The 15,227-nt window shown below is 41.3% G+C and overlaps 1 protein-coding gene across 1 annotated transcript in view; it reads left to right on the top strand.

Moving 5' to 3' along the window:
- Nucleotides 1-14,361, top strand: part of SYCP2L (synaptonemal complex protein 2-like) — a 126,338-nt gene extending 111,977 nt beyond the window's left edge. Inside the window, exons 22-24 of the mRNA XM_006864123.1 lie at nt 507-595; nt 3,820-3,919; nt 14,305-14,361. Coding sequence (XP_006864185.1) covers nt 507-595; nt 3,820-3,919; nt 14,305-14,361 — 246 coding nt within the window. The remainder of the gene's footprint in view (nt 1-506; nt 596-3,819; nt 3,920-14,304) is intronic.
- Nucleotides 14,362-15,227: the final 866 nt, after the last annotated feature.

The raw sequence follows: 15,227 nt of genomic DNA, 5'->3' as shown, positions 1-15,227 counted from the left end.
TCAGGATGGACCAGTCCCTGGAGAAGGACATCTTGTTTGGTAAGGGGATGGTTGGAGAAAAAGAGGAAGACTCTAATGAGATGGGTTGGCACAGTATCAGCAACAATGGGTTCAAACGTAGCAACAATTAAAAGGTTGTCAGACCTGTAGCGTTTCTTTCTCTTGTGCTTAGGGTCACTATGAATCATTACTGACTCAGTGGCACTTACCGACAATAATCAACCCAGTACGCTGAGAAGGCAAGCTTGTTGCTTGCTATGAAGAATCTTCTGTAATGTTTGGAATTTTGAGCAACTGCATCCATAAGCAAAAGTCCAGTTCATCACAATGTAGCAACTTTTACTTGCTCCCAGTATCAAACATCTCTGTCTTCATCTGGTTGGTCCAGTGAGCCCATGCCATCCAAGCTTGGCTAAATGTGTACCAGCTGACAGCTCTTTTTAAATGCAAAACATACACTCACTTTATAGTTATGTTTAACCCAACATGATCTTGTTGTGTTTTAGCTTAGGCAGACAAAGGATCAACTTTCTTCCAAACAAGGAAAAATACCGGATTGCCTAATGAAACTTCTAAAGCAGATACATGAGTGCAAGTAAGTACTTGCTTTATAATCAAGTTCATGTCGGTGGTAATGATTTACAAACATATCTCTAATGATTGCTGTACTAGGGCCAAACTTTCTAATTCTTTTTCTATAAAATGAGTTGAAGTAAATGATCTCCATCTATGCATAGGAGTTCCTGGGTCGTGCACATCATCAGCTCACTTGGCTGCTAATTGAAAGATTGGAAGTCATAGGTGCCTCAGAATAAAGACCTGGTGATGCTCACAAACATCAGTCATTGAAAACCTTGCCTAGCACAGTTCTTCTCTGACACTCAGCATTGCTGTGAGCCAGAATTGACTTATTGGCAATTGGGTACAGGCTCACTGATGCTCTCTATTCTGTATACTAGAGCCTCAAAGAGTTCATGGGAGAGACGGAATTGGAACATCGTGGAATTTTTCCATAACCTTTTTTATTTTTTTGACTTGTGAATTGACTGGAGATTGTAGAGAAGATACCAGTTTTACATTCAACAATTCATGTTTTGTTTCATTTCATTGATTGCAATCCCCTCCCTGGAATACCACTTATCCCAATTCCTCCCTCGGATTCTTGCTTTCTTCCAGCCTTCTTTTCCAATCCTTTTGACTTTAGTCCTTTTATAAATGTGGTTCCCTTTTGATCCTTAATAATTGACCATTCCATGGTGTGCCTACCCCATTAGTGTTGTCCCTTTTATATACCTTGCTACTACTTGTCTAGGTATATAAAAGGGACAACAACACTAATGAGGTAGGCACACCATGGCATGGTCAAGCTTTGGTAGCGTAGTGGTTACAAATTGGATTGCTAACCTCAAGATCACCAGTTTGAAACTACCAGCTGTTCTGCGGGAGCAAGATGAGGCTTTTTGTTCCCATAAATAATTACAGCCTTGGAAACCCTGTGCGGGGTCCCTATGAGTCGGAACGTACTCCACAGCACTTAACAATAGCCACAACAACAATTACTTGTCTGGAAATTAATCTACAAGATGAATTCCGTGCCATACCTGAAGTATGACTCAGGGTCATAGTGTTGAGTTCCTCCAGTTTCTTTTTGACCACTAAGCCTGGTTTATTTTATTTTAAGTTTTGTTCCACATTTTCTCCTGCTGTATCGAGGACCTTCTAAGGCGATCTCTTTCACAGCTGTTAGTAATGGTAGCCGGGCACCATCATGTTCTTTTGCAGGGCTTTGGATACTGAAATTTATGTGTTCCATTATTCCATTGGAGAAACAGATTTTTTTTTTTTAATGTTTTATTGTGAATTATGTGATAGTTTACATGGGAGAACATCAGTCTTACATTAATTCTATCATGTATCGTCTCATTGCCATGGTTACAATCCCCTCCATGCAATCCTTCGCCCGTACCCCCCCAGGTCGTCAGCACACAGTCCCTCTCCCTCTCTGGATCTAAAGTCTCCAGCTGCTCCATCACTCCACGTCATCATCTCTGCCTCCATTTCAGGCATCACTGCTTTTCTGGGTAGGGTCCCGCTCTCTGCTCTTCTCCCTTGATTGTCCTAGGGACCTCCGCTCCTAGACTGAGAAGTTAATCACTCCCCTCCTTGCTATAAAATGTCTACCTTTACATTTCCAACCCTCACAATCAGTCCTGATAACAATTATTCACTATTGTAGCCATGCCTGAGATAGAGGCAGAGGCGATGACATGGAGTGATGAAGTGGCTGGGGACTTTGGATCCAGAGAAGGGAGAGGGACTGTGTGCTGAAGACTGGGTGTGTGTGTGTGTGTGTGTAAGTGAAGGGGGTGGGTTTCTGGGATATACCCTTTGGTCAGTTGATGATGCATGGAGGGGATTGTAACCATGGCAATGAAACGATATATGATAGAATGAATGTAAAACGAATGTTCTCTCATGTAAACTATCATATAATTCACAATACAACATTTAAAAAAAAAGAGTCCTAATGGTTAAGCACTTGGCTGTTAAAGTGTTAAAGGGACAGAAGTTTGAATTCTCGATTGGCTCTGTGGGAGAAAAGGCCCAGGATTCTGCTCTCATAAAGATGACAGCGTAGGAAAATGTCAGGACAGTTCTCTGTCCTGTAATGCTGATATGAATTGAATCTACTGGATGGCACACAACAACAACAATACACATACGTCTCTGTGTGTGTGTGTGTATATATATATATAAATGTCACACACCCTGCTCTCTGACCATGTATGGAGTAAGTACAAAGGTGCCAAGTTACCAGAAAGATTGCTTAAAACTTCAGCCATCTGCATTACAACATGCTGTTTTCCTGTGTTTTGGAGGAAGGGATATGAAGGAGTGTGGGGTAGGGGACATGGGTGTAAGGTATGCACAGAGATGGCTGCTCATTGTTGAGAATGATTTGTAAATGATGGAGGAATAAAGGGCTGGCATGTCCATACACAATCAACTGAAGTAGAAGTTTGTTAAGGCAGAGTACATTGTTTGAATAGAAATGTATTCTTTCAAACCTTTTTATATAGTCAGTGTCATTTGGTTCTCAAAACGTTCCTGCGAATGACATTGTACTTGGGGATTTCCTCTTATCTAAAAAAATGAAAATAACCATTGAGTCTACTCCAATTCCTGGTAGTGACACGTGTGTCAGAGGAAACCTACTCCCTAGGGTCTTCCATGACTAATTTTAGAACTAAGTCCACGAGGCTTTTCTTCTGAGGCAGCTAAGGATAAACTAGGGTCCTCCAGTGTTTCAGCTTCATGGCCAAGAGCAAGATTCATCTTTGCCACTCTGGAACTCGGCTTAGCCTTTTAGAAGACACGTGTCCCTCAACTTGGCAACTGAACATCCATTAGCACAGAGCCTTCTACAGGGCAGAGGAGATGAATAAGGGAGCTGGGGAAGTGCCTTGCTTTCCTCAACGATTCAGCCTTAATGGATGTGGTGGTGTTGTTAAGTGCTGTCAAATCAATTCCGACCCATAGCGAACCTGCCTAGGGTTTCTAAGGATCAGCTGGTTAGCTTGAACCAGTGACCTTGCAGTTCCTTCAGCTTTGCAGTCTGGTGCATTAACCCACAGCACCACACCAGGACCCCTTAATGGAGACAGCAGATAATTAGCCAACAGGCCAGTGAACCTGGTACCTGGACACATTATAGTGACTATTAAGTATTTTATTACTAAAACGTGGAAGTTGGAAACAGAATTCATGAGCGAATTTCAGATTCCACCTTTTCAGACTGTCGTATTTTACATTTCTCAGAGTGAATAAAGTCTACCAGTTTCAGAGTTTGGTTCTTCGAGAGTTGGGCCACCTTGGGAAGGATATTCAGGCTCTGAAACACATGGAGGACAATGCTCTGGTGAGTTCTGTTTCTTTAGGGTGTTGTCTGTGATGCAAAAGAACCAGTTTCAGGACAGAGTAACTATAAAAAATCAATGTTTGTTTGATTTTAGGAATTTTGGAGGAAACAGTCTACTGATTTGAAATCATTATGTGCTAAACAAGCACTGAGGTATTTTTTCATACTTTTTTTTTTTAAAGAAGTGCCTTAGTTGAAGTATGACACAATGCATTAGCTAACATGTGAATAGTTAATGTTGGTAAAATGTCTTACAAGTAGCTGACCAGTTAAATCTTTTCAAATTGTCTATTTTAGTGGCCCTCCATGAGTTTTAGCATAACTTTTGAATTGTAATCTACAAGTATAAATTTTAATTATTTTTAAGCACTGATTTTAAAAATTAGTTTAGACATTGAAAAAAATTAAGTTTCTGAGTTCATTTTCAGTTGTAAATGAACCTTGTTATTGACAGATAACACAGGTATATCTCAGAGATATTCCAATTCCAGAGATAGTTTATTTACAGACTCTGTTATTCCTCATGGGGCACTGTGGGATCAACCCTGTGAACCACAAGGTTGTCAGTTCAAACCCACCAGCTGCTCCTCAGAAACCCTGTAGAGGTGGTTATGAGTCAGAACAGATTTGACGTCACTTAACAGCCATAAGTGAGACACATCAGCTTTTTTACTTACTGCATAAAAATCCTATTTGTATTTTGCTGTAGTTTATTAAATGTGTAACAGCAACCTTCAATTTGTATCACAAAGAAAAAATAGTATCTGCAAAGTACAATAAAGTGGGATACAATAAGCCGAGATATGCCTGTATACATATATTGTGTGCGTTTGATGCTATGGTGAAGAGTTCATTTATGTGGCCTTTTGCCTAAGGTTCTTTGGAAAATAGGTTGAAAGATTGTTTCTTGGGTTTTCTACCCCTGAGAGTTGTGCCTGTTGTCCGGGTTGATTGACATGTTTTGTACAAGCTGTAAACCACCAGACGGCTTCAGCTTGCTCTATGATTGGCGCACACCTCACAGTGATTAACCACTAGATGATTGCAAATGAGGTGACTCTAAACTATGTAAATGAAGTATCCAGGGTCTACTGAGAGAGGATTGGTCAATGTGAGGACCCTCCCTTAAGGGCCTTGCCTTGAAGTTGACAAGGAGTTTGTGTATTTAAGCATACAGTTCGATGAAGGATTTTCTGAAGGAAGGAAGCAGGAAGCAGCAGAAGGAAGAAAAAAAGAACCAGAGAGAAAAAGAAGAGTCACTAAATCTCCTGAAAGAACTGTAACATGGGTCAAGGGCCTTAGCTCTGAAGGTAAGGGTCTGTCACAGAAGAGACTCAGTGGCAGAGCCAGTGGGAATTGGCCCAGAAGGGTCGCATCAACGAAGCTAGAGATGACAGTTCAGGAAGGGGCCCAGCCGCAGAGCCAGAGCTGACAGGTTTGGAAGAGGCCCAGTGTCAGAACCATCAGTGACAGACCAGGCAATCACAGCAGGCCGCACCAGATAGGGGCCAGAGGGGCTGTGAGCTGCTTGTACCAAATAAGGGAGAATGCCTACGTGCTCCCTGATCATCCTGAGTTGTACCCTTATTGATCTTGATTCTGAGTTGTGCCCTGTTAATCTCTTCAATAAACTACCTAACTGTGAAGTTGAGTTGTGAGTTTTGTGAGATATTCCAATGAGTTGCCAAACCCAGATTGGGGGTGAAGGGAGAGTGGCTGGTGTCAGAAACAGAGTGGAGAGTACTTTGTAGGATGTGGGAGTCTCAGTTGTTATTTGTCCTCTGCCTCATATGAATTTGCATGTTGCTGATTCTTATATTTGAAGTTAATACTATATGTTGTTGTTAAGTGCCTTCTAGTTGGTTCCAACTCGTTTTTGTTAAGTGATATCGAGATGGTTCCGACCCATTGTTGTTGTTAGGTGGCATCAAGTCCACACCAACTCATAGCAACCCTACACACAGCACAACAAAATTCTAACTGGTCCTGGGCTAACCACACTACTGTTGCAACGCTTGAACCCATTGATGCTGCCACTTGGCCAATCCATTTCACTTCTGGGTCTTCCTCTTTTTCCTCTGACCCTCCACCCTACAAAACATGATATCCCTCTCCAGTAACCCGTCCCTCCAGATGCTATGTTTGAAGTATGAGAGACTAAGTCTAGCAACCATGGCCTCCAAGGAGCACTCTGGCTGCACTTCTTCCAACACAGATCTGTTGGTTCTTTTGGCAGCCCTTGGCACTTTAAATATTTTCCTCCAACACCATAACTCAAATGCATCAATTCTATGGTCTTCCTTATTCACTGTCCAGCTTTCTCATGCATATGAGGTTATTGTAAACGTCATCGCTTGGGTCAGGGACATCTTAGTCCTGAAACTTACAACTTTGCTCTTTAACACTTCAAAGAGGTGTTGTTCAGCAGATTTTCCTAATGTAATATGTCGTTTGATTTCTTGACTGCTGTTTCCTTGAGTGTTGATGGTGGATCGAAGCAAAATGAAGTGTTTGACTATGTCAATCTTGTCTCCATTTATCGTTTCGTTTACTGTACACTAAGGAGCAACCCATACCAAAGGCTGTAGTGTTTCATCTTCATTGGTAAGTATTTTAAGTCGTCTAAGCCATCTGCAAGCAAGGTCCTGTCATCTGCATATTATAGGTTGTTAATGAGTCTTCCTCCTATCCTTGTACCATGTCCTTCATGTAATCCATCTTCTCAGATACTTTGCTCAGCATTCAGGTTGAATAAATAAGGTGAAAGCATAGAGGCTTATGTGCAGGATTAGCAGCCTTTTTATTGATGAGGCAGGGTACAATCCATAGGCCTAGGTTGTATCTTGAGTGAATGTCTTCTGAGCTATAAAAGAGATTAAACAAGTAAGCAGTGGTCAAGGAGCCTGAGTCCCACCAAGAAACCAGAGCCAGGAGCAGAGCATGTTTTTTGGACTTGGTGTTCCTGCCTTGTGAATCTCCTAGACTCTGGAAGATTAATGTAAAAAATTATATAGTGCTACATTTTTCTTCACTGTTGTGTTGTACTACATTGTGTGTATGTACCAAAGTTTTTAAAATTCAGTCTTCCATTGGTGGACAATTAGGCTGCCTCTCCATCTTTTTGCTATTGTGAATAGTGCTGCTATGAACATTGGTGTGCAAATATTTATTGGTGTCATGGCTTTCATTTCTTGGAGATCTATACCAAGTAGAGGGATTTCTGGGTCAGATGGTATTGCTATTTCCAACTTTTATAAGACGATGCTGTATCGTTTTCCACAGTGATTACATTATTTTACAGTCCACCAATGTAAAAGGTCTCTCTACACCCTTTACAATATCTGTTGTTTTCTAGGGTTTTTTTTGTACTTTGCTATTAATGCTGGGGTGAGATGATGTCTCATTGTTTTGATTGGCATCTCTAATGGCTAGCATTTTTTAATATGTTTATTGGCTGCCTAAATGTCTTCTTTGGTGTAGTGTCCATTCATATCCTCTGTCCATTTTTAAATTGGAGTATTTGTCTTTTTCTTTTAGAGCTGTTGTCGTTTTCTATACGTTTTAGAAATTAGTCCCTTGTTGGATCTGTCACTGTAAAAAAAAATTTCTCACTCTATGGGCTCTCTTTTTACTCTTTTGGTGAAATCTTTTGATACACACCAGTGTCTCATTTTTAGGAAGTTCCGGTATTTTCATGTTTGATACCATATTAATGCCATGTATGACAGTCCATAAGTTTGTCCATGTGTTTTGTTGATGATCTTTAGAGCTCTTGGGTTTACATTTAGATCTTTAATTCACATCAAGTTTGTTTTTGTATATGGTGAGATATGGCTCTTGTTTCATTTTTCTGTAAATGGATTTCCAGTTTTTCCAGCACCATTTGTTGAAGAGACTATCTCGTTTCCACTTGATGTGTTTTGGTCCTTTGTCAAAGGTCAGCTGACTGTGTGTGTATGGGTTTACTTCTCGGTTCTAAGTTCTGTGATAGTAATCTATGTATCTTTCATTGTTTGGACCACTGTAGCTGTGTTGCAGATTTTGAGATCAGGTAAAAAGAAGCCGCCAACTTTGTACTTCTTAACTAATGATTTGCTTATCCAACGTCTCTTTACCCATAAAGATAGTGATTCAATTTTTCCATCTCTTTACAGAATAATTTAGAAATCTGGATTGGGATTGCATTGTATCTATAGATTGCTGAGATGTTGGGGTGACAAGAAATAGCTTCCTAGAACAGAGGTCCCCTTCACACAGGTCTTGAAGGATGGAGTAGGTTTTTTTCTTTTTTGGGAGGGGTTAGGAAAGATGGGCTAACAAGAATAAAGGTACAATAGCAGGTTTTGTTTGATGCCGTGGACGACTTTGGTGTATTGTTGTTGTTGATGTCAAGTGCTGTGTAATCAGTTCTGACTCATAGGGACCTTGTATAGGGTTTCGAAAGAGTGGCTACTGAGTTTTAACTGCCGATCTTGTAGTTCAAACTGACCTTGCAGTCTAGTTCATTATCCTAAAGCATCATACCAGGAAAATAAATGTGGCTAGTCCTAAAAGGAGCCCTGAGCCCTGAAAGTTCAGGGGGTTTCATGTTCGACTGCTAAGTGAATGGTCAGCAGTTCAAATCCACCAGCTACTCCATGGGAGAAAAATGAGACTTTCTGCTCCCATAAAGTCTTTATAGCCTCAAAGACCCTATACGAGTTTTTATGAGTCAGAATCAACCAGTGGCAGTGGGTTGTGGGTAAAACTGAAGTACCTTTATTGGCTTAAGCCAAACTCCTTTTGTCAAGATGATTCTGAACATGGTAAGCCAACATGTGTCTGTATAGAAATTCTCCATAGGGTTCTCTTGACTGTAATCCTTCTGGAAATAAATCATCCAGCCTTTTCCTCCATGGTGCTATTGGGTAGGTTTGAACTGCCCACCTTTTGGTTAATTGTTGTTAATAGCTGTCGATTCGGTTCCAAGGGTTTTCTCGGAGCTGTTGGATTTGAACCACCTACCTTGAAGTTCAAACTGACCTTGTGATCGAGTTCTTATCCTACAGTACCATACCAGGACTCCTTCAGGCGAGTAGTCATGCATAAACCATATGTGCCACTCAGGGACTTTATTCTGTAGGTGAGAAGGAACCACTGCAGACTCCATTAACTACTCTATTGCTAACTAGCTACCAGAAGGAGCTCTGGTAGCGTAGCGGCTACCAATCGGGTTACGAACCTGAAGGTCAGCAATTTGAAACTACCAGCTGTTCTGCCGGAGAAAGATAAGGCTTTCTGCTCCCATAAAGGTTTATAGCAGGGAAACCCTAAACAGGGTCACTGTGAGTTGCTTCTGACTCCTCGGCACATAACCACCATCACCACCATTGCTAACTAACTGGTAAGTACATGAATAAATATGACACTGAATATGTATTAGTTCCCTAGGGTTTATGGTCCTAAGAGAGTACCACAAACTGGGTAGCTTAAAGTAACAGATATGTATTCTCTCACAGTTGTAGTGGACAGAAGTTCAAAACTAAGGTGTCTGAGGGCCATTCTCCTTCCAAAGGCTCTAGGGAAGGATCTTTTCTGTCTCCATCATTCCTATTTCTGCCTCCATCTTCACATCAGCTGCCTTCACTATGGGCCGTATCTTCTTTTAAGTGCTTCATTCATTGAATTTAGCTAGGGTCCTCCCTAAATTCTGGATGATCTCATATCTGGATCCTCAACTGATTACAAAACCCTATATACAATTCACGTCATTTTATGAGTTCTTGATAAAGTAGAATTTTGAGGTGGCATTATGCAACCCATTATATTGTTGTTAAGTGCTATTGAGTTTGTTCTTCTGACACATAGTGAACCTGTATAGGGTTTCTGAGGAGTGGCTGATGAGCTTGAACTGCTGACCTTGCAGTTCAAACCAACTTTGCAGTCCAGCACATTAACCCACTAACACTGTACCAGGTCTCCGGTCTGTTAATATTGTTGTTGTTGTTAATTGCCGTCGAGTCTATTCCGACTCATAACGACCCTGTATAGGGTTTTTGAGGAGCAGTTGGTGAGCTTGAACCACTGATCTTGCAGTTCGAATGGCTGTGCCATCTGGTGCATTAACCCAAAGTGTAACACCAGGACTCCAATCCATTATATTAGGGAAGGATAAGATGAGCAGACCAGTTTCAGATTAATCTGGTAAGAGTATGAAGGTTGAACTCAAGTGTGATAATAGATTTATGCAGCCACAAAGTCCTCAACTAGGATAGTCGTATTTGGGGTGCAAAGGAGTCCAGGGAGATTCTGACTGGTGGATGTCTCATCGTTTCACGTAAGGTTGGTTGTTGTAAATCAGAGCCAACAATATCAATTAACAGCTGAATTTGAAAGGCTGTTTGTTCCCGTCTTTTTATGATAATTTTAGTTTAATAATTGAGTGTTATTTCACATGTTCTCCCAGTCTCTATGGACCCCTGTAGTGTGATCCCTTTCAGAGCACAGGGTAATGGTAGATGGCTACCATCTAGTTTTTTTGATCTCAGTGTTGTGTAGGCCGATGTTCACACGTTCTAGTCGTCCATTGGACTAATTGATTCCAAACCTTTTCAATTCTTAACCACTCTTCTTTCTTCTGCACACAGAGAGACCCATAGGTGTACCTTAGATGGCCAATTGTGAACTTTCAAGATCCCAGATGCTGTTCATCAAAATAGGATGTAAGACATTGTCTTAGTGGACTATGTTATGGTAATTGACCCTAAGACCCCAGAAAGTTCTTAGGTGCTCCCTAAGAAAGTTCATCATTTTGCCCACTGTATGCTCCATCACATTCAGAGTTGTATTCACAGGAAAGGTAGATACAGTTGTAAACATGTCCTCTTTCTGAAAGATCTGTTTTTGAAGATGAAGTGATTTACGTTGCAAAACAATGAGTTTGAGATATTGGGGAATATCTCTGAAAACATCCACCAAAAGGTCTTCATTTGATACTGCTTTAGTGTTCAGCGAATCCTGACTGAGCACTTACCGTGTGCGAAGCCTGAGCTTGTTCCTGAGGATTCCATGTTGACATCATCTCTGCCCTCCAGGAACTAGCAGGGAGTTAGCAGAGAGGAAGAAGAAGAGCAGCTTTGACCAGCTCTATGGCAGGTTGTATCAGGTGCCCTGGTCTGAATGGGGTGGGATGGTAGAACATGGGCCTCGATCAGCCTTTCTGGGGACCATGAGAAGTCTTCCAGGACCTGGCAGCCAGCCAGCTGGGGATTTGGAAGAGGAGGAATGTCAGTTTCCTTTGACTCCCTGGCCCTCTTGTCTTTCTAACACTTCTTGGCTCTGGATCAATGCAGACTTCCTTTTCACTCCTGTTGTAGATGAGTTCTAGAGGATCCTGTTACTCTTTGCTGACCTCCAGCCTCATCTCCACCCTTGGTCTGTTATTCCTAATATTCCTCTGTGCTCTACCCTTCTCCAAGGCAGTGCCTACAAATATTTCTATACTAACATCAGCTTCTGTACCTGTGTAAACAAGCCACGAGGCAGGTGCTTCCCTACCTCTTTCTGCTCCCTGCACACCTCGTCCTCTCCTCTCCCAGCCTTCTTCTGTGACAAGAAACGTTTAGAGGTTGTAGGGATGGGAAACCAATGGTGAGAATATGTCTTGTCAGTGAACCAAGGATATTTGATGCTTTTTAGGAAACTGCTAAAGACAAGCAAGACAGTAAAACTCCAAGGTGACATTAAGCCAAGGGTAAGTGGACAGCTTATTTCCATGTGGACAGGGATTTTTGGTATATGTAGCAAGCTCAGATGTACCTGGTCGGACTCTCCATTTTATGGTTATTAGATTTGATTCTCCCATTTTTAAGAGTCATTATTTTCATTTATAAACTAACTCATTACGAACCCATATGTGTCAGTAGAATTGTGCTACGGAGGCTTTTCAGTAGCTGAAGTTTTCAGAAATAGATCGCAGGGACTTTATTCAGAGATGCCTCTAGGTGGACTCTACCGTGTTTTCATTAGTAGCTAAGCATGCTAACTGGTGTACCATCCAGGGGCTCTTGACAAGGACTCCTGACATGTTGCAGGTGCTTAAGAAATACTTGGTAAAGGAATGGTTGGTTTCCTCTGGAACTAAGGTGTTTAACTTTTGGAATTTCCTAATTTCCGTGAATGAAGTTTACTCCTTATCTACTCCAAGAATGCCTCACCCCTTAAAACTAAACTCAGTCACTACCTCTTTTTTGAGGTGGGGTAAACTTTTTCACCGCTACTCTGATAGCGTAGTGGTTACAAATAGGGCTGCAAACCTCTCAAGGTCAGCAGTTTGAAACTATCAGCTGTTTCACGGGAGAAAGATGAGGCTTTCTGCTGCCGTAAAGATTTACAGCCTCGAAAACCCTGTTCAGGATTGCTGTGGGTCAGAATCAACTCAACGGCACTTAACAACAAAGACGACTCATCTATCAGTTTGTCCATCGTGGTGGCTTGCATATTACTATTTTGCAAGAAGCTATGCCACTCGTATTTTCAACACCAGCAGGGTCGCTCCTAGTAGTGGTTTCAACAGAGGTTATAGCCTAGGGAGGAGAGGCAGACTACTGCTTTTGAGTAGCCTCAGGACATTGTCACATGTAATGCCTAAAACTGTGTCCCTGAAGTTGGAAGCCACTCTTAATAGCACTGGGGAAGTACTGCCTCCTCAACATATGGCTGACCAGAGTGATGTGGATGGAACACAGCTTTGGGGACCTTTGTTTGCTGATGGGGCACACCTCAAAATGGGATGAAACAGCTGCATATATCCATTAATAATCAAAAGCTCAAATGTATGAAGTATGAATGTTCCTTAGAAACCAGGATGGGCAGACTTCATCTCTCATACTTCAGACTTATCAGGATGGACCAGTTTGCTTCGTAAAGTGGAGGGACAGCGAAAAAGATGGAGGAGACCCCCAATTAGACGGATTAGCACAGAGCCAACAACAATGGGCTCAAGAGCAGCAGCAATTTTGAGGGTGATGCAAGACTGGGCGGTGTTTACTTCTGTTGTACACAGGGTCTCAGTGAGCTGGAACCAACTCGATGCATTTAACAACAACAGTCTTTACTTACAGCCTTTTATAATCTAGGGAAAGTGAAAGTTTTAAAAAGGAAATGCATCACTATGAAGATTGAAATCCTAGGCATTAATGAGCAGAAATGGACTGTTAATGGCCATTTTAAAATCTGACAATCATATGGTGTACTATATTGGAATGTGGAATAGAAGAGGAGTGGCACGGGATTTATTGTCGAAAGAACATTTCACCAATTTATAGCAGTAAATATACATTCCAAGAGAAAACCCAAAATCACTACATTAGCAAAACATCACCAATAATTAGGAGAAAACACCTAGCAAAATAAGCCTACAGTCACCAGAGGAAAAGAAATAATAAAGATTAGAGGAGAATATTGAAAGTACCATCGGCTACCAAAAGAACAAACAGATCTGTGTTGGAAGAATTACAACCAGAGAGCTCCTTGGAGGCCAGCATGGCCAGACTTCGTCTCTCATACTTCAGACATATTGTTAGGAGGAGGGACCAGTCACTGGAGAGGGATATCATGTTTGGTAAGGTAAAGGGTCCGAGAAAAAGAGGCAGACCCCCAACGAGATGAATTGGTAACATGGCAGCATCAATGGGCTAAAGTGTGTCAACAATTGTAAGGTTGGCCCAAGACTTGGCAGTGTTTAGTTCTGTTGAGCCTAGCGTCGCTATGAGTCGGTACCAACTCCACTGGTACCTAACAACAACAAAACAGAAACAAATGATTAACAGAGAAACAATAGAATCAACAATATAAGAAGCTGCTTCTATGATCGGATTAATAAAATTGGCAGACCAGTGGCAAATCGAACAAAAGAAATGATAGAGTAGGTGTATGTAGCACACAAAGGAAACCATATGGGTGATGTCACAACAGAACCACCGGAAATAGGATAATAACAGGACGCTATAAAGCTTTATACTCCAATGAATTTGAAAATCTAGAAGAAATGGATAATTCTCTAGAAAAAAATGATCTTCTTAAACTAAAACAGAGTACAGTAGTAAACTTGAACAGACCTATAACAAAAGGAATAATTCATCAGGTCATCAAAACACTCCCAATCAAAAAAAGTCCAAGCCCAGATAGCTTTACTGGTGATTTTTACCAAACATTCAGAGAACTGACCAATTTTATCAATCTATTCCAGAATATAGAAAATGATGAAAAACTTCTGAATACATTTTATGAAGTGAGTATAACCCTCATACCAAAGACAGGCAGGGTTTGCTATGAGTCAGAACTGAATCAACAGTAATTGACAACAGTGAAATGACTGGAACTGTGGTTGTCTTGTTCTTAAACAGCCCACTGGCCAAAAGTTCCCCATCTCTGCTATAGAGCCACACCGGGACTCTGTGTAAGATAGTAGTGTTGTTATTAAGTGTTGTCGAGTGGATTGGTACTCATAGAGACCTTGTTTAGGATTTCCAAGGAGTGACTGGTGGATTTGAACCTTGGAACTTGCTTCTCAAACCCACCATGGGGTCCAGTGCTTATCCTATAGGCAATTGTGAGAAATACAATGGCATCTGCCCCACCCAAAGGCAATTTAAATAACTTTGGACAGGGGAACTTTACCATATCCAGTCTGCCACACGTTTTAGCTACAAACACTGTAACAATGGCCCCCAGAGCTGATGTTCAGAAGATCTCTCATGACTTTATAATTGCTCAATGATGTTGTGAATTACAGGGTGTGAATTACAAATGTTCATGTCTTCTTGGGGTTACCCCAAGGTTCCCTCCCTATAGTTTTAAGAGGTAAAAATAAGCTAGAAATCAATGGCTTTAGCTCTTTTTTTTCCCTCCAGGACTGAAAGTCATGTTTCCTTGGAGGTCAAGTAATGCTTTGGCTCTTCTCTGGTTAGAGTGATTATTTTCTTGTCTGCCTGCCCTTGAATACCCTTCCTGTGACACACAGCAAGGTAATTTGATTGGAAGACAGCCTGATACAAAACCGCACATTGAATTTTTCGTTAGGTGAAGGATATGAGACCTATTTAGGCTGAACTTTTATCATGTATAAACAGCTCTTTTAAGATACAGCTCTTACTAGGTTTTGTTGTTGTTAAGTGCTGTTGAGTCAGTTCCAACTCGGAGCGACCCTGTATTAGGGTTTCCAAGGAGTAGTTGGTGGATTTGAACTGCTAACCTGTGGTTAGCAGTCCAGGGTTTTCCTATAGTGCCACACCAGGACTCTTCAAGTTTTGCTGTCGAAACATGGACT

Source organism: Chrysochloris asiatica, unplaced genomic scaffold, assembly GCF_000296735.1.
Source record: "Chrysochloris asiatica unplaced genomic scaffold, ChrAsi1.0 scaffold00060, whole genome shotgun sequence".
NCBI lineage: Eukaryota > Metazoa > Chordata > Mammalia > Afrosoricida > Chrysochloridae > Chrysochloris > Chrysochloris asiatica.
The sequence above is the reverse complement of the archived record's forward strand: the minus strand, read 5'-3'. Positions and strand labels throughout refer to the sequence as shown.